At 50.5% G+C, this 26,244-nt stretch overlaps 2 protein-coding genes across 11 annotated transcripts; one reads left to right on the forward strand and one right to left on the reverse strand.

Moving 5' to 3' along the window:
• The first annotated feature begins 291 nt into the window (after positions 1–291).
• Positions 292–18,001, forward strand: RMND5B (required for meiotic nuclear division 5 homolog B). Of its 9 annotated transcripts, none has more exons than XM_055113074.2 (11): positions 406–483; positions 4,638–4,779; positions 7,576–7,726; positions 12,052–12,197; positions 12,321–12,461; positions 13,093–13,193; positions 13,408–13,574; positions 15,588–15,753; positions 16,995–17,097; positions 17,191–17,345; positions 17,430–18,001. In XM_055113074.2, the coding sequence occupies exons 3-11, from the start codon at positions 7,588–7,590 to the stop codon at positions 17,491–17,493; spliced, it is 1,182 nt and encodes a 393-aa protein (XP_054969049.1). In that variant the 5' UTR covers positions 406–483; positions 4,638–4,779; positions 7,576–7,587; the 3' UTR covers positions 17,494–18,001. The 9 variants fall into 9 exon arrangements, with proteins under 9 accessions (XP_008968742.1, XP_054969049.1, XP_003805417.1 ...); XM_055113071.2 differs by having other exon boundaries at positions 474–805; XM_055113073.2 differs by lacking the exon at positions 406–483 and adding an exon at positions 797–902 and having other exon boundaries at positions 3,347–4,779.
• Positions 18,002–18,918: 917 nt separating this feature from the next.
• Positions 18,919–23,428, reverse strand: NHP2 (NHP2 ribonucleoprotein). 2 transcript variants are annotated; one of them, XM_008970518.4, is made up of 4 exons: positions 23,108–23,428; positions 22,941–23,010; positions 20,340–20,445; positions 18,919–19,294 (listed from the first exon to the last, which is right to left on the reverse strand). In XM_008970518.4, the coding sequence occupies exons 1-4, from the start codon at positions 23,265–23,267 to the stop codon at positions 19,169–19,171; spliced, it is 462 nt and encodes a 153-aa protein (XP_008968766.1). In that variant the 5' UTR covers positions 23,268–23,428; the 3' UTR covers positions 18,919–19,168. The 2 variants fall into 2 exon arrangements, with proteins under 2 accessions (XP_008968766.1, XP_034817009.1); XM_034961118.3 differs by lacking the exon at positions 20,340–20,445 and having other exon boundaries at positions 23,108–23,402.
• Positions 23,429–26,244: the final 2,816 nt, after the last annotated feature.

The raw sequence follows: 26,244 nt of genomic DNA on the forward strand, positions 1-26,244 counted from the left end.
AGCCACTGCCCCTCACGGCCCCCGCGCCGCCCTCACTGAGCAGGGCGGACAGCGCTGTAGGCGTAACCACTCGGGGCTTGGGGCTTCTGACCCGGGAGTCGGGTGCTGGGTTGAGTGCGAGGCCGACGCCTCTGCCGGGTGGGGAACCCGCCCGCCGGCGAGGAGCGGTCGCGGCCAGGGGCTTCCGCCGACTGGGAGGCCCGGGGCCGGGCCGGAGGGACTCGGAACCTGGAGACGACCAGGCGCGACCCCCCAGAGGACTACAGGCGCGGCTCTTCTGGCCGCCGCCCGGTTCCCGCGGGCGACTCCACTCGGCACGCGCGGCGGGGAGCCTCGGCGGTCAGGCGCAAAGCCGCGGGCTCGTGGGACGGCCACCCCTCCGCAAAACCGCCAATGGGCGGGCCCGGGCCGCCGATCGCCCGCCGCGGCTTCCGGTTCCGATGACAGTGGCGCCGGAAGCCGGGGCCGGGGCTGCGGGGCGAGGTGAGAGCGTGCGGGCTTGGGAGCCGGCAGGTGCGGGCCGAGGGCGGGCACAGCGGCCGGCGGAGCTGAGGCGCGCGGCGGGGAAAGCTCGGCCGGCCTCCCGGGCCCCAGCCTTCTCCAGAACCCCTGCTACCCACGACTAAGCCCCGAACAATCTGCCCTTGGGCTTGTTCTCTTCGCGGTTGTCGGCCCTGGGCCGGGAGCTGGAGTCCCAGACTCATAGGTCCCGGCCCAGCCCCCGAAGAGCCGCCTCAGCCGGGGGGAGTTGCTCGGACTCAAACGTCCAGTCCTCGTGCGACCGCGCTGGGTCGGAAGTGAGCAGGTGCGCACCGGCCTCGGCAGGGCTTTGGAGCAGGGTCTTTGGAAGGATGACTAGGAGTTTGCCTGTCGTTTGCATGTTAATGCGGGTGAAACTCCCAGTAGGCGCTGCTGTCCAGGGAAAATGATGGGCTTTTTCCTCCCTCCAGTTTTGGTTAATGAGAAAAGAGAGATTAGAAACTTCAAGTAGGACTGTATAGTAAAAAAAAAAATGGAGGAGGGCGATATGACAGGGTAACTGGTGTGAGGGTGGGGCGGAGGGGTCAGTATTAGATACTGTGGTCTAGCAGAGCATCTCTGGGGACGGGACATTTGCGTTGAGACCCAAATTAGGAGGCAGGCTTAGGAAGATACGGGAAGAGAGTGGTCCAGGCAGCGGGAACAGCCAGTGTGAAGGCCCTAGGGCAGAAATCAACTGAGAGTATAGTCAAGGAACAGAAAGAAAGCTAGTGTGGCTGGAGTATGGTAAGAAAGGGAAAGAGTGGTAGGAGATGAGGTCGGAGAATTGGGGTTTGGTCACATAGAGTCTGTAGGTCAGAGAGAGGAATGTGGAGTTTTTTCTAAGTACAGTGGAAATCTTTTGGTTTTAAGCAGAGGAGTGACATGTAGGGTAGAGAGTGGATGGAGGTCGCGGCTGCAAAAGCATAAGAATTGGCTGGGCACGGTGGTTCACGCCCGTAATTCCAGCACTTTGGGAGGCTGAGGCTGGCAGACGGCTTGAGCTCAGCACTTCAAGATCAACCTGGCCAACATGGTGAAACCCTGTCGCTCCAAAAAATTAGGCCGGGCGCAGTGGCTCACGCTTGTAACCCCAGCACTTTGGGAGGCCAAGGCGGGAGGATCACTTGAGGCCAGGAGTTCAAGACCAGCCTGGCCAACATGGTGAAACCCCGTCTCTACTAAAAATACAAAATTTAGCCGGGTGTGGTGGCAGGTGTCTGTAATTCCAGCTACTTGGGAGGCTGAGGCAGGAGAATCGCTTGAAACTGGGAAGCAAAGGTTGCAATGAGCCAAGATCGTGCCACTGTACTCCAGCCTGGGCGACAGAGTAAGACTCTGTCTCAAAAACAAACAACAAAAAAATTAGCCAGGTGTGGTGGGGAGAGAGGGGAAGAATAGGGACAAAAGGGAATACATAAATAAACACAAAGGAGAAAAGGCCCTGCATGGACCACTTACATGTGTCATGAACTCAGGAGTGTTCATGGTGGGACTACATGGTGCACCTGTAGTCCCAGCTTCTTGGGGTGGGGGCTGAGGTGGGAGGATCACTTGAGCCCAGGAGGTCGAGGCTGCAGTGAGCCCTGATTGTACCACAGCACTCTGGCTGTACCACAGCACTCTGGCCTGGGAAACAGATTGAGACCCTGTCTCTCTTTTTTTTTTTTTTTTTTAATTTTTAAGCAACCCTATTAACTGAGGAGACCCTGCCTCACAAAAAAAAAAAAAAAAAAAAAAAAAGCGTTAAGAATTGGGTCAATGGAGGTTGTCTAATCTTTTTGTTTTTGTTTTTGTTTGTTTGTTTGTTTGTTTGAGACAGAGTCTCACTCTGTCGCCCAGGCTGGAGTGCAGTGGCGCCATCTCAGCTCACTGCAACCTCTGCCTCCTGGGTTCAAGCAATTCTCCTGCCTCAGCCTCCCGAGTAGCTGGGATTACAGGCACGCACCACCACGCCCAGCTAATTTTTGTATTTTTAGTAGAGACAGGGTTTCACCATGTTGGTCAGGCTGGTCTCAAACTCCTGACCTTGTGATCCGCCTGCCTCGGCCTCCCAAAGTGCTGGGATTACAGGCATGAGCCACCACACCCAGCCGATGTTGTCTAATCTTTGTCAGGCAAAAGGGACCTTTATGATTTGCTCAAACTTCCTTTCTCCCTACACAGGAGCCCCTTGTTTCAAGATGCTAAATACTCCAGGATAAACCTCCATACATGCCTTCGTGGAGATTTTAATATTTCACTCATGTCTCTTTTCTACCCACTCCTACACGTTTGAGCTCAGGTTCTCCAGCGCAGTTAGGAAATGGATGTGTCATTTAATCAGCAAATGTGTGTGTGTTTTTTTTAATTTGAGACGGAGTTTTTGCTCTTGTTGCCCAGGATGGAGTGCAATGGCGTGGTCTTGGCTCACTGCAACCTCCACCTCCTAGGTTCAAGCGATTGTCCTGCCTCAGCCTCCTGAGTAGCTAGGATTACAGGTGCCCGCCACCACGCCTCGGTAATTTTTGTATTTTTAGTAGAGACGAAGTTTCACCATGTTGGTCAGGCGGGTCTCAAACTCTTGACCTCAGGTGAGCCACCCACCTCAGCCTCCCAAAGTGCTGGGATTACAGGTGTGAGCCACTGCGCCGGCCAATCAACAATTTTTTTTTTTTTTGGAGACGGAGTCTCACGCTGTCTCCCAGGCTGGAGTGCAGTGGCACGATCTTGGCTCACTGCAAGCTCCACCTCCCGGGTTCACACCATTCTCCTGCCCCAGCCTCCCGAGTAGCTGGGACTACGGGTGCCCGCCACCACACCCGGCTAATTTTTTGTATTTTTTTAGTAGAGATGGGGTTTCACCGTGTTAGCCAGGATGGTCTTGATCTCCTGACCTCATGATCCACTCGCCTCGGCCTCCCAAAGTGTTGGGATTACAGGCGTGAGCCACCGCGCCCTGCACCAATCAACAAATGTTTACTGAGCATCTACCATGGACCAGGCCCTAGTCTGGGCACTGAGGGGGAGAAAGGACAAGACTACATTCCAGCCATCGAGCAGCTCACAGACCAAAGGAGGAGGCTGACGTGGACAGGCTGTCACTGTGCTGCAGTAGCTGAGGACTCGATGGGTGTGGTGTGGCCACTCTTGCCAGGTTATGAAGCAGAAAAGGAGGCAGGGAGATTTCACTGAGGGCTCAAGGGGAGGTGATAATTTAACTACAGCTTACGTACTCTATACAAAGAAGTGCAGAGGGCACTCTAAAAATGGGAACAACTTGTGCAAAGGAAGCAAATACGTTATTGCAAAGGGTTTATATGTCAACCATGGTAGTGTTGGGCAAAAGGTAACAGGATCTGCTATGTGTTTCGGAGGGTCATCCTGGTGGATAATTTCTGTATATGTGAGACCTTGGGGAGGAAGGCTCAGGACCAGTGGACATGAAATTTCAATCTATTAATCATGAAGTTTGTCAAAGACAAACACAATTCCTTGCGCCTGGTGAAGATGACTGATTCAGGCAGAGTGGCTTGCTCTAGACAGACTGAATTAACCTCCTGCATTTTTTGGATAGAATACCCACGAACAGTTCTGTTTTCTCAGTTCATTTATTTTACTTTTAAAAATTTGGCCAGGTGATTTGGCTCACACCTGTAATCCCAGTGCTTTGGGAGGCCAAGGCAGGTGGATCACTTGAGGCTACGAGTTCGAGACCAGCCTGGCCAAAATGGCGAAACCCCATCTTTACTAAAAATACAAAAATGAAAAAAAAAAAAAAAAAAAAAAGCCAGGTGTGGTGGCGCACCTGTAATCCCAGCTACTTGGGAGACCAAGGCATAAGAATTGCTTGGACCCGGGAGGTGGAGGTTGCCAGTGAGCCAAGATAGCACCACTGTACTCCAGCCTGGGCAACAGAGCGAGACCGTCTACAAAAAAAAAAAAAAAAAAAAAAAAAATTACTGAGTTAATCACAGTCCTCAGTTCATGATACATTTAACTGGTCCATGCAGGGCCTTTTTCTCCTTTGTATTTATATTCCCTTTTGTCCCTATTCTTCCCCTCTCTTCTCACCACAGGAAACCATTCTGATGTGTTTGGTGTATATCTTCTTTTTGTTTTTTGTTTTTTTGAGACAGGGTCTCACTCTGTTGCTCAGGCTGGAATGCAGTGGCATAATCATGGCTGACTGCAGCCTTGACCTCCCGGGCTCAAGCAATCCTCCGTCCCACCTCAGCCTTCTGAGGAGCTGGGACCACAGGCGTGTGCCACCATGCCCAGGTAAATTTGCCGTGTTGCCCAAGCTAGTCTCAAACTCCTGAGCTCAGCAGTCTGCCTGCCTTGACCTCCCAAAATGCTGAGATTACAGGTGTGAGCCACTGCTCCCAGCCTATATGCATATATTTTTAATTTACATAAATGGATTCTGCCTAGACCTCATTTTTTTCCACCTCAGTGCCATGTGTGGAGCTTGTCGATGTTGCTCTGGGTATATTTGGGGTGCAGTTTCTAAATGCTCCACAGGTTTCCATAGATGCATCCCCCACATTTTACTTACTTGATTCCTCTAGTGATGAGCTCCCTAGATTGTTTCCCACTCCTTGCTACAATGCAATCCCGTACCCATCTCCTTCCTCAGCTTTGTAAATAGAATTTTATCGCTTCTCAGCCTTTTCGCTGAGATCAAGTGTAGTAAATACAATTTCAAGATGCTGATTTGAGCTTGGCTTTGATAAGCCTGGTAGCTCTTGGTGTCTGACAGGGCCGGATTGTTTGACCTTTGTGAGGTCCTGGCTTTTTTGAGCCATGTTTATTTTTGATAAATTGTGATTCTAGTTCCCAGACACTCTTGGCCAACATTCTAGTGTCCTGCCATCTTCCCCAGTTGATCATTCTCACGAGCTCTGTGGTTAATTTTCTGTTTCTCATCATCATTAATGGTTGCTGTACACTCATTCCAACACAGATATTTGCTCTTTCCTTTCCTGGTGAAACAGTGGCCTGTGAAGCTGGTCCTGGGAGTACCTGTGATGTGAAGTACGTAGAGAAGGACTCTGAGGCCAGAGCCAGACTGTCTGGCTTCAGTTCAGTTCCCAGCTCCTCCACTTCCCAGACGCCTGACCTTGGGCAACTGATTTAATCTTTTTGTCTCATTTTCTCATCTGCAAAGTGGGTCTAATCATTGTACCTACCTCATAGTGTTTTTGTGAGCATTAGGTAAATGAATTAATGTATGCAAAGTCATTAGAACAGTGCCTGGCACATAACAGGCTCCTATTTGGAATGTCAGCTGTGAATAATAGCAATAATAATAATTACGTCATTTCAGATAGGAGACCCTGTTATATTTTGCCATAATGGGTCACATTCAGTTGCAGGGTGTTTATTCAGAGGGGATGGTGGGGGGTGGGTGGCATAGCTTCTGGACTCTCTGACTATAGATTCCAGCGTAATAGCATTAGCTGTAAGGAAAAAGGGAAGAAACACAGCCCCCAAGGCCCTGGGTGCCTTTTCACTGTCACTTGTTGCCTGTCAGGTTGGGAGACAGTGGCTACAGATGGGTCAAGGTGCTGAGGCCGGGACTCATGCTGGTGGGAATGAGGGAATGAGTGAAGAGAGCCTGTGAAACTGGGAGGATCTTGGTGGTCACCTTGGACATAGGATTCTCTTTCTCTTTGATGTTCCTCTGTACCCTTCTTGAGAATGGGCATTGGGCTAGATCAGCTCTGTCACTGACATTCTGAGGTTTGCCCACGTGTTCAGTGTCAAAGGCTGCTCTGAAATGGAAAGGAGCAGTGGCCCAGGGTAGAAAGGACACAGAAGGAAGCCCCAGTGGTAGGGAGAGGAGATAGGACAAGAAAAGTCAACTTACTTTCAATGGTATAATGAGGAGGGAAGGTTGTGTTGCAGCAAGAGAGGTTCTGGTCTGGTGGGGGAGGCAGGCCCAGTGACCAAAACTGAAATAGAAGGGTGCAAAGTGAGAGTAGAGGGAGCTAGGTGGGCACAGGCTAGAGACAGCTGCTGAAGACGCTGACGTCTGAGCTAACTCAGAAGTGATGGGCCAGCCTCTCAAGTAGTCGAGGAGGTAAGGGTGATGGAGAGCAGGCCAGGTGAGGAAGCAGCATGTACCAGGGCACGCAGCTATGAGAGAGCAAGGGTTCTGTGCCTGTCCTCGGGTGCGCGGCGGGTGAGGGTGAGGCAGGAGTGCTGGGCAAGTCCGTCAGGCCAGCATGGTTGGCAGTTATTCCCCAAGCTGTGTTTCCAAATATCAGCCACTCAAGGACGGCCTTTATGGTTTATGTTATTATAGTACGTAGAAAAGCAGTTCCTCTAACTGTAAGAATGTGGCCATAATAACTCTATGAAAATACACGGGCCGGGCATGGTGGCTTATGCCTATAATCCCAGCACTTTGAGAGGCCAAGGTGGAAAGATCGTTTGAGCCCAGGAGTTTGAGACCAGCCGGGGCAACACAGAGAGACCCCGTCTCTACGAAAAAAATTTTTAAATTAGACAGGTGTAGAAGCACACTCCTATGGTCCCAGCTAGTCAGGAGGCTAAAGTGGGAGAATCCCTTGGGCCTGGGGGGATCAAGGTTGCCATGAGCTGAGTTTGTGCCACTGCACTCTAGCCAGGGCAACAGAACAAGAGCCTGTCGCAAAAAAAGAAAATACATACGTGTAATATGACATTATGCAGTATGTGGATTTCTAGTTAGATAGTATTGCCAGCTAAGGGCTCTGTGAGGCCTGCTCTCTATTCTGATTTAAAAGGGAGATGAACAAAAATTAAGGCATGAAAAGAGTTGAAAATGGAATAAGAACTTTCTCACCACGATTAAGAAAAACCTTGTCCTCACACCAGCCTGCATCCTCCACTGGACACCCCAGTGGAGTGAGGAGATGGGATGTTATATGCTTACCAAAACATAGGTATATATATACATATATGTACAAAACATAGAACATTGATACATGATGTGGGAATGGTGAGAGGGATCTGAAGAGGTGGTCTGGGCACCCTGCCTGCCATGCCACCGTGGCCCAGATGGGGCCTGACCCAGCTGACCCTCCCCAGGCTGAGGCCACCATGGAGCAGTGTGCGTGCGTGGAGAGAGAGCTGGACAAGGTCCTGCAGAAGTTCCTGACCTACGGGCAGCACTGTGAGCAGAGCCTGGAGGAGCTGCTGCACTACGTGGGCCAGCTGCGGGCTGAGCTGGCCAGCGCAGGTGGGTGGCCACCCTTGCAAGTGCCCTGCGACAGCCTCCCTGAGGACATGGGAGACCCGAAGCTACTGAGTGACAGGGTTCCGGAAGGACGATGATGAGGATGTTGGTACCTGCATCTGTAGGCCTCCTTGAAACCGGGTAATGACAGTCTCTGAGCTACTTCAAAAAGCCCAACAAATTATTAATTTACCTGAGATGATTCCCATTTACATTTTGTTTTCAACTTACTTTTCTATTTTTAACTTTTTTTCATTTTATAATTTGTGTTTGTGTGTGTGTGTGTGTGTGTGTGTGTGTGTAAACAGTGTCTTTGTTGCCTAGGCTGGTCTTTAACTCCTAGGGGCTCAAGTGATCCTCCTGCCTCAGCCTCCCAAAGTGCTGGAATTATATGCGTGAGCCACCATACCTGGCCTATTTTTAGCTTTTAAGATTTTAAAGATAATTTCAAATTTACAGACCAGTTCCAAGAATAGTATAAAGAACTGATATATACCCTTTACTTGGATTCACCAACTGCTCATATGTTGCTATATTTGCCGTGATCATTACATTTTAACCATTTGAAAATAAGTTGTAGATAACATAGCCCCAAGCCTTCAGTGTGTATGTCCTAAAATCAAGGGCATTCTCTTACATAAAAACAGCGTAGTTATTAAAACCCAGAAATTGCCGGGCGCAGTGGCTCACGCCTGTAATCCCAGCACTTCGGGAGCCCGAGGCCAACAGATCACCTGAGATCAGGAGTTTAAAACCAGCCTGGCCAACATGGCAAAACCCTGTCTCTACTAAAAATACAAAAATTAGCTGGGCATGGTGGTGGGCTGCAGTGAGCCGAGGTCACGCCACTGCACTCCAACCTGGGCAACAGAGCAAGACTCGTCTCCAAAAACAAATAAATAAATCCAAGAAATGAAACATTGATATAATATTACCTAATAACTATAGTTCACATTTCTTTTTTTTTTTTTTGAGATGGAGTCTCACTGTTGCTCAGGCTGGAGTGCAGTGGCGTGATCTTGGCTCAACTGCAACCTCCACCTCCCGGGTTCAAGCAATTCTCGTGCCTCAGCTTCCCGAGTAGCTGGGATTAAAGGCACACGCCACCACCTGCAGCTAATTTTTGTATTTTTTAGTACAGGTGGGGTTTTGACATGTTGGCTAGGCTGGTCTCGAACTCCTGACCTCAAGTTATCTGCCTGCCTCGGTCTCCCAAAGTGCTAGGATTATAGGTGTGAGCCACCATACCCAGCCAGTGTAGTCAACATTTCAATTTTGCCATTGTCCCAGGAATTTTTTTTTTTTTTTTTTGATACAGAGTTTTGCTCTCATTGCCCAGGCTGGAGTGCAATGGCGCAATCTCGGTTCACTGCAACCTCCGCCTCCCAGGTTCAAGAGATTCTCCTGCTTCAGCCTCGCAAGTTGCTGGGTTTACAGGCCCATACCACCATGCCTGGCTAATTTTTTTTTTTTTTTGTATTTTTAGTAGAGACAGGGTTTTGCCATGTTGGCCAGGCTGGTCTCGAACTCCTGATCTCAGGTGATCCACCTGCCTCAGCCTCCCAAAGTGCTGGGATTACAGGTGTGAGCCACCATGCCCGGCTGTTCAGGAATTTTCATAAAGCATTTTAATTTCCAGTCCAAGAACCAATCCAAGATCACACACTGCATTTAGTTTCTCCTGTCTAATCTTTAGTTTTTTTTAATCTGAGACATTTCTTCTGTCTTCCTTTATCTTCCATGACATTGGCATTTTTGAAGCATTAAGGCCAATTATTTTGCAGAACGTCTCTCAATTTGGAGTTGTCTGATGTTTTCTCATTACTTAGGTTTTGCATTTTTGGCAGTACTTCAGAAGTGATTTGTTTCTCAGTGCATCACACTGGAAGACACAAGATGTTGCTTTATTGCATTATTGCTGTTGTTCACTTTTATTTTGGAGACAAGTTCTCACTTTGTTGCCCAGGCTGCAGTGCAGTGGCACGATCTTGGCTCACTGCAGGCTTGACCTCCTGGGCTCAAGTGATCCTACCACCTCAGCCTCAGAAGTAGCTGGGACCACAGCAGTACACTACCAGGCCCTGCTAATTTTTTTTTTTTTTTAATTGTAGAGACAGGGTCTCCCTATGCTGTCCAAGACGGTGTCAAACTCCTGGGTTCAAGTGATCCTCCCGTGTCAGCCTCCCAAAGTGCTGGGATTATGATCCGCTGCACCTGGCCTGATCTTCACTTTGATCACTTAGTTAAGATGGTCGCTGCTAAGGTTTTCCACTGTAAACTTCCTAATTTTTCTTTGTAATCACTAAGTAGTTTGTGGGCTGTAATCCTAGCACTTTGGGAGGCTGAGGCGGGCGGATCACTCGAGCCCAGGAGGTTGAGACCAGGCTGGTCAACATGGCAAAACCACATCTCTACTAAAAATACAAAAATTAGCCGGGCATGGTGGCACATGCCTGTAGTCCCAGCTACTTGGGAGGCTGAGGCATGAGAATCGCTTGAACCCAGGAGGTGGAGGTTGCAGCGAGCCAAGATCGCGCCACTGCATTCCAGCATGGGTGACAAAGCGAGACTGTCTCAAAAAAAAAAAAAGTGGTTTGTGGGGAGATACTTTGATACCATATAAACGTCCTGCTCTTTACCAAATTTCAGCCTACTAGTTTTAGTATCCATTAATGATTGTTGTGTGAATTATTACTAAGCTGTCTGCAACATGGTGATTTTTCCTGCTTTGTCATTCTTTATACATTTATTAGTTGGCATTCAACTGAAAAGAAGCTTTCCCTTCTCCTTTCATTATTATCACTTCACACTCATATTCTTATTTTATTCAATAGGTTATAATCCATTGCAGTTATTTAATGTTCAAATTGTCTTAGGTCTGACCAGAGGGAGTCCCTGGTTCCTATGTCTTTTTTAAAAATTGAGCTATAATTCACTTACCATTAAACTCACTCTTTTAAAGTACTCTGGCCAGGTGCAGTGGCTCATGCCTGTAATCCCAGCACTTTGGGAGGCTGAGGCAGGTGGATCACCTAAGGTCAGGAGTTCGAGACCAGCCTGGCCAACATGGTGAAACCCTGTCTGTACTAAAAATACAAAAATTAGCTGGGTGTGGTGTCGTGTACCTGTAATCCCAGCTACTCAAGAGGCTGAGGCAGGAGAATCGCTTGAACCCAGGAGGCAGAGGTTGCAGTGAGCCAAGATTAAGTCACTGCACTCCAGCCTGGGTGACAGAGCAAGACTCTGTATCAAAATAAATAAATAAAGTACAACTCTGGATGGGCATGGTGGCTTATGTCTGTAATCCCAGCACTTTGAGAAGTTGAGGCGGGTAGATTGCTTGAGTCCGGGAGTTTGAGACCAGTCTGGGTAATATGGTAACCCTGTCTACCAAAAATACAGGTATTAGCCAGTCTCATAACTCGGTCTCAAAATAAATACATACATACATATATAGATGAAAATTAAAAAAATAAAGTACAACTCAGCGGTTTTCAGCATATTTACAGAGTTGTACAATCTTCACCACTATCTAATTTCAGAACATTTTCATCACCCCCAAAAGAAACCTAACCCATTGACTATCTCTCCATTTCCTCCCTCTCCCTAGCCTCTGGCAACCACTAATCTCTTTTTTGTCTCTATAGATTTGCCTATTTTGGATAGTTCATATACAAGGAATCATACCACATGTAGCCTTTTGTGTCCGGCTTCTTTGATTAATAGAATGTTTTCAAGGCTCATCTATGCTGTAGCCTGTATCAGCACTTCATTCCTTTCTATGGCTGAATAATAGTCCACTGTAGGGATGTGCCATGTTTTTCCACTAGTTGATGGACATTTGGGTTGTTTCCACCTTCTGGCTATTATAAATATTGCTGCTATAAATATTCACTTACAAGTTTTTGTGTGGACATATGTTTTTATTTCTTCTGGTATATCCTTCGGAGTGGAACTGCTGGATCAGGTGGTAACTCTAGGTCTAACCTGGCAGTTAAACAGAATCCTATGCATGCTGTAGTCCATGAGTTTAAATAAACACTTGACCCGTAGTAAGTGCCAAATCATCTTCATTTCACAGCAACCTGTAATTTCACAGATGAGGAAATGAAGGCTCCCAGAGGTGAACTGGCTTTTCCCATTTGACCAGTTCCAAGTCAGACAGTTAAAAAGTGGCAGGACCTGGAAAAGCAGCTAGTTCTTTCACCCTGGCATTCAGGGCTGCCTCCTGGGCTACGGGGCTGGCATTTAGAATAGAGCTAAGGTCTGCTGCCAAGGCAGGTGCCCCAGTCTGCCTCCTCTGTGTCCTTATTCCACTTTCTCTGCAGCCCTCCAGGGGACCCCTCTCTCAGCCACCCTCTCTCTGGTGATGTCACAGTGCTGCCGGAAGATCAAAGATACGGTGCAGAAACTGGCTTCGGACCATAAAGACATTCACAGCAGTGTATCCCGAGTGGGCAAAGCCATTGACAGGGTGAGCACGTGGCCGGCTCCAGGCGTGGGGTGGGAGCACCCTGAAGCTGGGATGTACAAGGACTCGAAGGAGAGCCAGCAAGAGTGCCTGCATCACCAGGCCCTGTCTCTCCTCCTTCGTCAGAACTTCGACTCTGAGATCTGTGGTGTTGTGTCAGATGCGGTGTGGGACGCGCGGGAACAGCAGCAGCAGATCCTGCAGATGGCCATCGTGGAACACCTGTACCAGCAGGGCATGCTCAGCGTGGCCGAGGAGCTGTGCCAGGTACAGCCGGGCTGGGCGGGCGCAACAACCTGCCTGCTCTGCCTTTCACCTGCTAGTTTTCACTATATGAAGTCCCTGCCATTCTCAAATCCATTTATTTCCTAAAGGAAATCAGCACCTCTGCCAGAAGTAGAAGGTACCTTTAAAAACGTATATGATGAAAAGAGAAGTTACTCATTTTTAGTTAGAGTTGGTTGCCAGCCAGGGCTCTGAGCTGAGGCCTCATATCCCTTTATTGAAAAGGGAGATGAGTGAAATGACAAAGTAGTACTTGTTAGGTGTTACAGACACACTGGCGGTAAAAGTAAAGGTTTTCCCTCCTGTACTAGGAGGATTGAAGAGGAGTAATTTTCTCACCATGCAACTCAGTGCGTAGCCTGGGGACTGTCTCCACTGGTACGGTTGTGGGGTGGGGTTTGCAGTCTGCACTCGAGGTCAGCATGTCATACTCAGCCTCCCCAGGACTGAGATGGGAACAAGAGAGGCCCAAGTGGCTGGCAGGAGACCAAGCTCCTCAAGCAAAGCCCAGCTCTCTGGCCTGTCTTTGGCGGGTGAGTTTATTATGTGCATAGCAGAGAACTTTGGAAACACCATCTTCCAGTGGTGGGATCTCTTCTCTCTCTCCTTGTAGGAATCAACACTGAATGTGGACTTGGATTTCAAGCAGCCTTTCCTAGAGTTGAATCGAATCCTGGAAGCCCTGCACGAACAAGACCTGGGTCCTGCGTTGGAGTAAGGAGGCCCTTGGGTGGGCCAGCAGCACTCTGCTTCGACCTCTCAGGGCACAGGGCTTGACTGTGGTCTTCATTTCACCCAGATGTACTTGACTTGCCTGCAGCCCTGTCTCAAGAGCCTCACACAGGCTTTTGGGGCCGTCCTCTCAGGTGCTGGCTCTCAGGTCCTAGCCCCCACCAGCTCTACACTAAACTGGCCCCTTTCTTCCCAGATGGGCCGTCTCCCACAGGCAGCGCCTGCTGGAACTCAACAGCTCCCTGGAGTTCAAGCTGCACCGACTGCACTTCATCCGCCTCTTGGCAGGAGGCCCCGCGAAGCAGCTGGAGGCCCTCAGCTATGCTCGGCACTTCCAGCCCTTTGCTCGGCTGCACCAGCGGGGTGAGTGCCCAGGCAACTGGGATTGTGCTGCCTGGCCTGACACATGTCTGGATGTGTTGGGTTACATCAGGCTGCCAGTCCCTGCACCCATGTGGGGCTGTCTGTTACACAGATGCCTCTCCCCAACTAGAAACTTCTCTGACCCCTCCTTGTGTCCAGGATGAACTCTAGACTCCTCCTCTCTCACATCTGCCATACCTTTAGTTTATAGCTTCAGCGCAGACCACCCAGGGTCCTCGTGCCTGCTATGCGCCACACCACACTCAGAGCATGCCATGCCCGTCCCACCTGTTCTGCCTCGTATGCCTCCCTGACCTGTGTGGCCTATGGAAAAGTCCTTTAAGGAAAAAAAAAAAAAGGCCAGGCGCGGTGGCTCACGCCTGTAATCCCAATATTTTGGGAGGCCGAGGTGGGCGGATCATGAGGTCCATCTTGGCTAACATGGTAAAACCCCATCTCTACTAAAAATACAAAAAAAATTAGCTGGGCGTTGTGGCGGGCGCTTGTAGTCCCAGCTACTAGGCTGAAGCAGGAGAATGGCATGAACCCGGGAGGCGGAGCTTGATCGCGCCACTGCACTCCAGCCTGGGCGACAGAGCGAGACTCCGTCTCAGGAAAAAAAAAAAAAAAAAAAAGACTTGTCTGGGTGCGATGGCTCATGCCTGTAATTGCAGCACTTTGGGAGGCCAAAGCAAGGGGCGGATCACTTGAGCTGGAGACCAGCCTTGGCAACATGGTGAACCCCTGCCCCTGCTCCCATCTCTACAAAAAATAAAATAAAAAAGACTCAGTTGAGCACTCTTCCTGTCATGCTAGAATTTCCAAACCTGGAATCTGAGTCTCACCTATGCTTACAAGTAGTAACCTGTACTAACTTGTTTTTTTAGTTCCACCTCATATTTATTATTTTAAATTTTATCTCAAAATAAATATGAAAACCAAGCCATGATTTATTATTTATTTTTGAGACAAAGTCTCACTCTGTTGCCCAGGCTGGAGTGCAGTAAGTGGTGTGATCCCGGCTCACTGCAACCTCCACCTCCCAGGTTCAAGCGATTCTCCTGCCTCAGCCTCCCGAGTAGCTGGGATTACAAATGCCTGACACCGGCCGGGCATGATGGCTCACACCTGTAATCCCAGCACTTTGGGAGGCCGAGGCGGGTGGATCATGAGGTCAAGAGATCGAGACCATCCTGGCCAACATGGTGAAACCCCATCTCTACTAAAAATAAGAAAAATTAGCCGGGCGTGGTGGCGGGCACCTGTAGTCCCAGCTACCCGGGAGGCTGAGGTAGGATAATCAGTTGAACCCGGGAGGCGGAGGCTGCAGTGAGCCGAGATTGCGCCACTGCCCTCCAGCACTCCAGCCTGGCGACAGAGCGAGACTCTGTCTCAAAAAAAAAAAAAAAACACAAAAAAAACACACACCAAAAAAACAAGTGCCTGACACCACAACCACGTCTGGCTAACTTTTTATATTTTTTATTAGAGACGGGGTTTCACCATGTTGGCCAGGCTGGCCTCAAACTCCTGGCCTCATGTGATGCACCCACCTTGGCCTCCCAAAGTCCTGGGATTATAAGCATGAGCCACCACGCCCGGCCCCAAACCATGATTGAAGTTTTAGCTAGATACTGCTGCCTCTTGAAAGCTCTTAACCTGGGGTTGCTCTAAATGGAGATTAGTGTGGAGACACCAGTGCCAACCTGAGGACTTATTTGATCCTTGATGCAGTTGGGGAGGAAAGAGAACTGGAAAAGAACTGTCCTCATTCCTGATTCTGTGTTAGTAATGCCTGTTCTCATCCTGCAGAAGCAGCCTGGACCTCCACCTCCCCAGTGGATTTTACAGTCAAATTTGCCTGCGGGCATTTTCATCCCTGCTCAGTCTGCTCAGGGGCTTGGGAGCCGCCGGGCTCAGCATATTGTGCTGTGCTGCACAGTCCTGCTGCCCGCTTGGGGGTGGACCCAGAGCCCTGCACCCCCTGAGCTGCCCCCTCTGGTTGCCTTGTAGAGATCCAGGTGATGATGGGCAGCCTGGTGTACCTGCGGCTGGGCTTGGAGAAGTCACCCTACTGCCACCTGCTGGACAGCAGCCACTGGGCAGAGATCTGTGAGACCTTTACCCGGGACGCCTGTTCCCTGCTGGGGCTTTCTGTGGAGTCCCCCCTTAGCGTCAGGTACAACCCAGCCCTGTGAGGGCAGCACAGGTGGGAGGGTAGAGAGGGAATCATCATTTGCCAAGGCCCTGCCATGTGCCAGGAACAGTGCTCGGTGCTTTCAGAGACCGAAACTGGCTTTCTTAGTCATTCTTCAGGAGAGGAATTACCTGTTTTTACAGTTAAACTGAGACTAGGAAGAGTTATGGCCCGAGGTCACCATGAGGTCAGTGGCATGGTCAAGGTTCCCATTTTGTAAGGTCTCCTGAATGAGGTCCCTGCCTCTCTTGCACCTCACCCTGGATCATTGCAAGACCTTCCCAGCTAACCCACGCCCCTCTGCAGCCCGCCTTCCTCATGACCTAATGTCTTAAACACCACTTGCCTTCAGGGGAGATGTGAGTGGTTGAGTAATATGTATTCAGCACTGCTGCTGACACCTCCCTCAGAGCTCCCAGCAACCCTGGGAGGGAGAGCCACTGTTATCCTCCTTCTACAGATGAGGAAATGGAGGCCCAAGATGTGCACGCACTTGCCCAAGGCCTCGTAGGGAATAATGGGCACTTGAACCTGACCCCAGAGCCACACGCTCCGCCACAGTGGACAGCTGTCACTGTGTATTTAGACTGTTGATGGCACCTCAATATAGTGGACGGATTCTACGCTCATCTAATTTGTTACCATGGACTCAGTTTATAGAACGTCATTTCCCAGCAAGAACAACATCAGCACCTTAGGATGATTCTGTTGTGCAGGACTACCCTGTGCACTGTGGGGTATTCAGCATCTGAGGTTCCAGCCAGTAGGCTCCCTTCCCCATGCAACTGTCACGAGAAGGGAACCCCAACCTCCATTTGTTAGGCGGCCTAGTTGATAGCCACCATTATAAAGATGTGTTATGACTACACAGCAGGGTACGTCCTACAGGCAGGCTGGGGCCCTTTGGAACTGCTCACTGTTCCCTAGTCACACCAAGGACTTTTCAGTCATTAGGATGAGCAGGTATCTGCCCCTAGAGCTATAGGAAGTCTTCCCTGTAGGTTCTCAAATTTTGGGGTGCATTAGAATGAGTCTCTAGAGTCAGACATACATAAGTACATATGTGGCACCTTATGAACAATGTGAGGGATCTTTGAGGACCGATTTGACTGTGCACCATTTTAGAGCCCTGTCTCAAGGTCCATGCTGAAGCATGGCGCGCTGGCCCTTTTTGCCTGTCTGCTGTGATCTGAGCCACTCTAGCCCCTGTTCCTTGTCTGCAGCTTTGCCTCTGGCTGTGTGGCGCTGCCCGTGTTGATGAACATCAAGGCTGTGATTGAGCAGAGGCAGTGCACTGGGGTCTGGAATCACAAGGACGAGTTACCGGTGAGGCCTGGTCTGGGGAATCGTGGGCAAGAGGCACTGGGGAGGACAGCCATGACAGGAAGTGGAACTCACCCGCTTTGCTGCCCTTCCCAGATTGAGATTGAACTAGGCATGAAGTGCTGGTACCACTCCGTGTTCGCTTGCCCCATCCTCCGCCAGCAGACGTCAGATTCCAACCCTCCCATCAAGCTCATCTGCGGCCATGTTATCTCCCGAGATGCACTCAATAAGCTCATTAATGGAGGAAAGTAAGTTCCCCGTGCTCTACTCCACCTTGGCTTGGCTCTCCTACTGGCCACCCCGAGACGTTCTCGGTTCTCCTCCCTTTGCAGGCTGAAGTGTCCCTACTGTCCCATGGAGCAGAACCCGGCAGATGGGAAACGCATCATATTCTGATTCCTACCTGGAAGGAATTTTGTTGAAAGGGGTTTTCACCTGTGAGCCTTGGTCTGTCCCGGTAGGGTGGTCAACTTCAGTGGACTGTGGTTGGTTTCAGAGCGCCTGGCTGAGGAGTTCCACTGAGGGGAGCGCTGGAGCAGCCCTTTGGCAGGGGCTGAGGAGGGAGATGGACCAGCCCACGCCTGGCACCTGGCTCCATGGCATAAGGAAAGGGAGATGCTGGCCTCTGTGCTCCTGCTGTCTCTTCCTGTTTCTGTTTGACTTAGTAGCAACCGACAGAGTGGCAAGGGATTTGGTCTTCAGCAGTGGACATCCTTCCACCCCTGCCCTCAGCCAAGTCTCTTGCTGCCATGCCAATGCTATGTCCACCCTTGCCCCTCGGCCCAAGGGTGTCCAGCGGTGGCCCACCTCTTCCTCCCACTACAGCCTCAACAGTATGTACCATCTCCCACTGTAAATAGTCCCAGTTAGAACAGAATGCCGTTGTTTTATAACTTTGAACAAATGTATTTGCTGCCCTTCTCATTTCTCCTGGCCAACCTTTAGCCTCACTGACAAATTATGACCACATGTCTACCACACACAGGGACTGGGCACGGCCTGGTGGCTGCTGCAAACAAAAACATGGCCAGCAGGCATCCAGTGTCCAGGCAGGAAGAACCCAACTTGCATCCCTGACTGCGGGGAGCTTAGATGTCAGACCCCAGGCAAGGTGCTTTTACATATACCCATACCAGATCTTACTAACTCCATAGGAGAAATCCGTGTAATGGGATTCAGGAAAATGAAGTAACTTGCACAACAGGGTTCACAGCTGAGAAAGGAGAGAGCTTGGAGTTTTAACCAGATCTGACCCTCAAGCCCAAGCTATTTCCAGTTTATTCCAGGGTGCCTGAACTTGGCTGTTATGTATACTGAGTCCTGTGCAGGGCCTCTGACAGCAGGAAGGGGCCCCAAGTCTAAAATACTTGAAGGGATTGGGTTACTAGGGCCATTATGTTAAGCAAGAGAGCTTGGGGGGGATGCATTTTAGCTTCATATTCCTATTTAAAATGTGCTGTGTGGGTGGGTAAATTGCTTCCATAAGCTTCACAGTGGCATTTAAGGCTCCTGGGTTAAGTTAGGAATGGGGGTGTTCCTGATGTGGGGGCTTTAGGCTTCCATGAAGTGGGTCTGGGCCCCCTGCCTTACCTCACAGCCCCCATCTACCCTGGAAGAGGGAGTTGAAAATGCTGGGATAGCAGCAGGATCAGTTCTCAGCTTGAGCCAAAGCACCCGGCCCTGGGCAGCTGAGCATCAGCACAGAACCCTCTGAGTCCTTCGGGCTCTCTGCTGAGGAAGACTGCTTCACTCTTCCCGCCCACCAACTCGCTGGCCCAACCAGCAGCTGCTGCTTAAGAAAACACCCACAGACTCACCACATTTTAGTCTTAGCATTTACTTTCCCTACCCCACATTCTTGGAACAGCCTTTAGTTCTACAGGAAATGGCACTGATGGACAGAAGACTAGCATTACCTTCATGAAAGGGCTGTTAGAGCTGCCTGGGAAGAAGGCGTGCCTTGGGGAACTGGGAAGATGCCGTCAGTGTGGGTGGGCAGGAGGACAGCCAGTCGTCCTGCCGCCAGCCCAATAGCTTCCAGCGGCAGGTGCCCAGGTGCTACCGGAGCCCCTCATAGGGGTAGGGGCAGGGACTGCACCTCCTCCAGGCACTCATCGTAAGCCTCCTGGTACTCCTCATGGGGCTTGACCATTATCACACAGGTGGGGCGCTTGGAGCCTGCGGCTGCACCCAGGTCCTACAGAGGGGAAAGAAGTGCTGTTTGGAAAAAAGCTGTACAACCTGTATGCCAGGAAGTCACCAACTGATGACCCACCAGCCTAATCTGGCCCACAACCATGTTCTGTTCGGTCCATGTTCTATTTAAAAGCATCTTGAATTGGTTGCCATCATTTAAACTCAATCAGACTTTGAAGGCATGGTCCAGCCACACAGGGCCTACATTCCCACATGGCAACTATGAAAGGGCTCCAGCCCAGCAGGGGCTGTCCCAGTCCCTGCCACCCCCACTTCCTGTGCCTCAGATCTGGCCCCTGCTACGTAAGATAAGGACAGCTACAGGTCCCTCTGAGCCTAAACCCACCTAACCAGACTAACATGGGTGAAGCATCTTAGCTTACAAAGCTCTTTCACATACATCTATCTCTTTATTCTCATAGTCCACAGATAACTGACTATTCGGTTCTTACCATCAGGCCAAACGGTAAGTTCCTTCAGAACAGGGCCTCCTGCTTTATCCCAAGAAGTGATACTGTAGGTACCCAAGATCCACCCCCAGCCTCTATTTTTTTTTTGAGACAGGGCCTCACTCTGTCATGCAGTCTGAAGTGTGGTGGTGTATGATCATGGCTCACTGCAGCCTCGAACTCCTGGGTTCAAATGATCTCCTGCTTTAGCCTCCCAAGTGGCTGGGACTACAGGCATGTGCCACCACACCCAGCTAATTAAAAACATTTTTTGTAGAGATGGAGTCTCACTTTGTTGCGCAGGTTATTCCTGAACTCCTGTCCTCAACTGATCCTCCTGTCTTGGCCTCCCAGAGCACTAGGATTACAGGTGTGAGCCACAGCGCCTGGGCTGGGATTCCCACTTTACAAGATGGGAACTGAAATGCAAGAAGTAACATATCTGTAGTCCCAAAACTAAGAAGATGTGGAGCTGAGAATCCATCCAGGCCTGTCTTAGCTCCAACACTCCTGGCTCTTTCCCACACTCTCCTGCTATGGCAGACTATCCCAGACACCCCAGTGCTGAGCAAGGTCAGGGGGCCACGTGCTCCTTACCGTCTTAGAGGGGATATAGACATAGGGCAAATTTCGGTCCTCACACATGACTGGGAGATGGCAGTATACCTCAATGGGCAGTGTGTCTCCTGCCAAAACCATGATCCTGAAATGAGAGAAAACACTGTCATCTCTGGCTTGCTCCTTCCTTCTTTCAGTTTTAAGTGCTGCCCTGGGCTGGGTCTTAGGGATAGAGACAAAATTGTGTTTGGTGAGCTCTTTGGGGGTGATCTCTACCTCTTGGCAACATACAGGTGCCACCAAAGTGATGTAGTGCTCGGACAGGTGAAGTACAGGATGGGTGCCAAGGTGTATGAGCTCAGCTCTCTTTGGAGAGTCAAAAAAGGGTTCAACCAGGAGGTGAAACTTGAACAGCACGCTGATGGATGTGTGTCAGGCAGCCCACGGAGGGGCTGGGGCGGGGGTAGAGCATGTGGTGCGAGAATCAGAACGGCACCAGACACAGCCGAGAGACTGGCAGGGGACACCCCCAAGACCTTGAGTACCAGGCTAAGAAGCATGGGCTCTGTCCCAAGAGTGACAGGCAATGAAAGCTTGCCAGAGACTCCTCAGCCAGGGTTCCTAGCTGGCCAGGTGTCAAGGCTGGGGGGCAAGGGCCTCAGGAGCCTAAGACACAGAAGGAAAAGTCTGCTCTCCCATGCTGGATAACAGGCGGACGGACACACAAGGACAGAGCCCTCGGCTGAAAGAATGCTTCCGCACTCCTAGTGCTCCTCTGGGCCCTCTGCTGGCTCCCCTTCTGTTAAGCGCCTTTAACTGTGAGTGTTCCTCACAGCCTTGTCCTCGGCTGCCCTCTCCTCTCAGGACCTTCTTCCTGGCTGACCGGAGCCACTGCCATGGGGTCAGGTGCCATCTATGTGCTGAAAACTCCCAGATCTACTATCTCCAGCCTGGCCCTCTCTCTTCCATGCTCCAAACCCCTATAGCCATCTGCCTATTTGACAGTTCTCCTGGTGTGGGGAGGGGTGGAAGTCATGTGTCTCTACAGCACCTCAAAAACTTACCCAGAACCAAACTTGTGATCTTTCTACACAAATCTGGTCCCCCTCCACTGTTCACATCTCAGATTGGGCCCTCTGTCCCTCCAGCTGGGCATGTCAGAACCTAGAAGTCGTCAATACCTCCCCAATCTCCACATCTAAAAGTCCTTTCAAATCTGTCCCCTTTAACTCTGTCTCCACCATCACCTCTCCAGGACTACAGTAGTCTACTACCTGAACTTTCCCAAACCTACGCGTACCTCTCTAATCCTTTCTTCAATTGTCAGAAAAATCTTAGGGTGTAAAAAATAATAAAAATTATGTCACTTCCTGGCTTTAACCCCTAATAGCCTCCAAAGTGCTGAGTATAAAAACTAAATTTACTGTGGCCTACAATGCCCCCTAAGAAGGTAGCACTTCTGCTCACCAGACCCTCTCCTGCCCAGAGGCCCACTCTTTCTTCTGGCAGGATCCTCCCACCCGGCCCCCCCCAAATTAATCCCTGTGTCTTGAGAGCTCAGCTGAAATGTGACTGCTGAGGGAAACCCCCAGATGCGCCCTCCCCAGCTAGGTTAGATGCCGTTGAGCATCAGGTCTGCCCAACATTACTGATCTCTTGAGCACCTACAGTTTCACTTCTTGGGTTAAAGCAAGGAGGCCCTGTTCTGAAGGAGCTTACCATCTGGCCTGAGAGGGTGATAAAGGGAAGAAAAATGTAAACAAGGTTCAAACTTTGATAAATGCCATTAAGAAAAGTGGGGTGATGAAGTAATTATCATTGCACTCTGTTATTTTCCTTCATGGCTATCTATCACAACTGTAATTAGTTGTGTGTGTATCATTATCTGATGAATGAATGTCACTGTTTCCCCCATAACACAGTGCCTGAAAAAGAGTACATTCAATTGTTAAGGCTGCCAGGCGCGGTGGCTCATGCCTGTAATCCCAACGCTTCGGGAGGCTGAGGCAGGAGGATTCCTTGAGCCCAGGAGTTCAAGACCAGCCCGGGCAACATGGCGAGACTCCTCTGTCTCTGCAAAACAACAATAACAACAGCCAGGCGTGGCAAAACCTGTGGTCTCAGCTATTCGGGAGGCTGAGGTGGGAGGATCGCTTGAGTCCAGGGGGACGAGGCTGCAGTGAGCTGTGATCGCACCACCGCACTCCAACCTGGGTGAGAGCTAGACCCATCTCAAAAACAAACAAAAACGTTAACGTTCAGTTCCTTAAATACAGAGCCGGAGAGGGGTCATCCCTAGGACTGAGATTCAGGGCTGAGAGGATTAGGGCGGGGGCCGGAGGTAATCTGAGGCAAGGAGCGGAGCCCGGGGAGGAGGGTCCCTGAATTAATGAAGGTGGGTCTACTCTACGGGACTTAGCTTACACAATTCGCTTCACTTTGGAATTCACTTGGAGCTGGTATACGTGGTGCACCGGTATTGTTGTACCGGTATTGTACCAAAGGGACTTTACCGACTGCTTGATTGGCTTCTGTATATGGGGCTAGGTCAGAGTTAACCTTTTTACTGCGCGCCTACTAAGTAGAGATTTCTCCGTTAACGTTTAGAAATGCAAAATCCAGAGGAAGGAAGGTTCTTACCCTTTTTCTCCTTTGTTGACAAATTTCTGAACCTCTTTCACCCCGCGCCGAATCTGCTTCTGCTTCACCGCTGCAACGACAGAAGAGTCGGTCGGGGGCCTCGCTCAGCCACCCGCGCAGCCATCCCACCCGCGCACCCATCCCGGCCACGCCGCCGTCCGCCTCACCTTTCTTGATGCATTTGTAGAGCTTCCGCGTGAGGCGGCGAGAAGCCAGGGGCTGCGCGATGGGGTTCTGGTTGACCAGCAGCTCCTGGTAGGTGCGCTCCCCGGAACACGCCTCCGCCTGAGCCTCGGGCCCGTCGGGATCTGCCTTTATTTTGGTCATCGCAGCGGCCGCTGAAACCTAGTCCCAGGGAGGCGAGCCCACGCGGTCCACAGCTTTAGGCATCACTTCCAGGTCATCAGCTGCGCGAGAAGCCGCCGTACAACACGGCCAATCAGGAAAGGAAGTCTCCGACTCAGCCCAATCGTTGACGCCCAGCTTCGTAACTACGGAGAGCGGAGAGGGGCGGAGTCATGGTCCTTAAGGCGGGGCCATCCCCGGACCAAGGGACTGGGCGGAACCGATTAGGGCGGAGCGGAGGGAATGTGAGGCAAGGGGCGGAGCCCTGGGAATCGGGGCCGGAGAGGGCGGGGCTCTGGGTGCTGGAAAGGCTGCCTCCTTTTTTTTCTTTTTTGAGGCAGAGTTTCGCTCTTATTGCCCAGGCTGGAGTACAGTGGCGCAATCTCGACTCACTGCAACCTCCGCCTCCCGGGTTCAAGCGATTCTCCTACTTCAGCCTCCCGAGTAGCTGGGATTGCAGGCATGCGCCACCACGCCCAGATAATTTTGTATTTTTACTAGAGACAGGGTTTCTCCATGTTAGTCAGGCTGGTCTTGAACTCCTGACCTCAGGCGATCCGCCCGCCTCGGCCTCCCAAAGTGCTGGGATTACAGGCGTGAGCCACCGCGCCCGGCCTAAGGCTGCCTCCTTTCTTGCATAATTTTTCTTTGTTTTCTGACCCCTGGACCCGGCTGCGCAGGTGTGAAAGATACAGAGCAAGGAATGACCCCACTGACCTGCGTCTGCACCGCTTTTCCACAGATAGCGTGTGGCTCACTCTCATCCCGCAGGGTTCCGTTTCAGTGTTTCCCATGGGAGAGGTTTCCCTGGTGATTTTATCTAAAATTGCAGTCCCCTCTCTCTCCAAACCAGCATCCCTTCACCCGCTATTTTCCCGCAGTTCTTACCATTGCCTGACGCTACACATGCAGAGGGCCTAGCCGAGAAGCCAGCCGGGGCTGAGGGAAGGACGGCCCCAGCGAAGCCGGGAACAGCGGAGGGAAGGCTTTGGGGACTGAGCTCCCTGCCGTGCAGGGTGAGAGCTATGAGGAGCTGCCCTCTGGACGGGTCTGTAGAAGGTAAAGGGACAGAGCTGCCAGGGCGTGGGGGGCGGTGGCAGGCCGAGAACCAGTGGATCTTGGTATCTCTGATTAGCCTCTTCCACTATATTTTGGAACTCTGGATGGATATTAATTAGATAATCGCTGCAAATTACTAATTTGTAATACTAATTACCTTTGATCCTGATGTGGCAGGCCTGCCATTTTTGTGTTGCTGGAACAGGCCAGTAAGTAGAAACTTAGAAGTGTTCTGGTAGTTGTGGGTGGGAGCATAGGTCAGTTAAACCAACTTAAAAATTGGCCTTTCCCGGGTGTGGTGACTCGTGCCTGTGGTTCCAGCTACCCGGGAGGCTGAGAGGGGGCTCGCTTGAGCCCAGAAGTTAGAGGCTTCAGTGAGCCATGACTGCACCTGTGAATAGCCACTGCACTCCAGTCTGGGCCACCCAGAAAAATCTTGTCTCTAAAACAAAACAACAACAAAAACCTTGTAACTCTGAACTAAAGTGCAATAAATTTTGTTTTGCATCAAATAAAAACAAATAGGCTGGGCGCGGTGCCTCACGCCTGTAATCCCAGCACTTTGGGAGGCCGAGGCGGGCAGATCATGAGGTCAGGAGATCGAGACCATCCTGGCTAACACGGTGAAACCCCCGTCTCTACTAAAAATCACTCTGTCCAGCAGAGTGATGGAGAATTTCATTCCTGAGAACCCAGTTCAAACAAATTCAAACAAATGGGCTCGCTTGACTGACCTCACTCAGAGCCTCGGTTGTGAAGTCCCTTCAGCTCTTACATGGAAGGAAAAAGAAAGTTAACATTTATGTGGCGAGCATATTATATACAATATCTCATTCAGTGCTCACCAAAAAATACCTCTATGGTAAAGGTAAAGACTTTACCATCCTTTTACCAGGAATATATAACTTTATATTCACAATTTACTGACACACATAAAGGTGAATAGTTTGGTACAGCTCACACAAAGCTGGATTTGAACCCAGGTCCACTTGTCTCCAAGCCCAGACTTTACCCATACCTGTGATTTGACATTTGACTTCAGCTCAAAAGGATATGTAAATAGTGAAAGTGTAGGAACCTCAGCTTGGCCCAGGTCACACGTGTCTGCATTTTGAGCCATAAGACAGTGAAGCGCTGAGAACAAATATGTCTTCAGAAAACCACAGTGTTTTCTTTTTCTTTTTCTTTTTTTTTTTTTTTTGAGATGGAGTCTCGCACTTTGGCCCAGGCTGGAGTGCAGTGGCACCATCTCGGCTCACTGCAAGCTCCACCTCCCAGGTTCACGCCATTCTCCTGCCTCAGCCTGCCAAGTAGCTGGGACTACAGGCACCCACCACCACGTCCGGCTAATTTTTTGTATTTTTAGTAGAGACAGGGTTTCACTAGGGTTTCACCGTGTTAGCCAGGACGGTCTCGATCTCCTGACCTCGTGATCTGCCCGCCTCGGCCTCCCAAAGTGCTGGGATTACAAGCGTGAGCCACCGCGCCTGGCCCCCTTTTTTTTTTTTTAAGACAGAGTCTCCCTTTGTCACCCAGGCTGTGGCATGATCTCAGCTCACTGCAATATCTGCCTCCCAGGTTCAAGTGATCCTACTGCCTCAGCCTCCCAAGTAGCTGGGATTACAGGCACCCACCACCATGCCCAGCTAATTTTTGTATTTTTAGGAGAGATAGGGTTTTACCATGTTGGCCAGGCTGGCCTCGAACTCCTGACCTCAAGTGATCCACTCGCCTTGGCCTCCCAAAGTGTTGGGATTACAGATGTAAGCCACCGCACCTGGCCTGTTTTCTTTTTTTGTTGTTAACACACTGTGTATTTCTTATCTTTTTTTTTTTTTCGAGACGGAGTCTCGCTCTGTCACCCAGGCTGGAGTATAGTGGCCCCATCTTGGCTCGCTGC

Source organism: Pan paniscus, chromosome 4 (assembly GCF_029289425.2).
Source record: "Pan paniscus chromosome 4, NHGRI_mPanPan1-v2.0_pri, whole genome shotgun sequence".
Lineage (NCBI taxonomy): Eukaryota > Metazoa > Chordata > Mammalia > Primates > Hominidae > Pan > Pan paniscus.

Bases quoted from the DNA above. Each gene is read 5' to 3' on its own strand.
- RMND5B (XM_034961117.3), top strand. From the start codon at position 4,506: ATGCAGGGCCTTTTTCTCCTTTGTATTTATATTCCCTTTTGTCCCTAT. The intron at 13,575-15,587 runs GTGAGTGCCCAG...GTTGCCTTGTAG, and splicing joins TGCTCGGCTGCACCAGCGGG to AGATCCAGGTGATGATGGGC. The intron at 17,346-17,429 runs GTAAGTTCCCCG...CTCCCTTTGCAG, and splicing joins AAGCTCATTAATGGAGGAAA to GCTGAAGTGTCCCTACTGTC.
- NHP2 (XM_008970518.4), bottom strand. From the start codon at position 23,267: ATGACCAAAATAAAGGCAGATCCCGACGGGCCCGAGGCTCAGGCGGAG. The intron at 23,011-23,107 runs GTGAGGCGGACG...CTGTCGTTGCAG, and splicing joins CTACAAATGCATCAAGAAAG to CGGTGAAGCAGAAGCAGATT. The intron at 19,295-20,339 runs GTAAGGAGCACG...TCCCCTCTGTAG, and splicing joins TCTATATCCCCTCTAAGACG to GACCTGGGTGCAGCCGCAGG.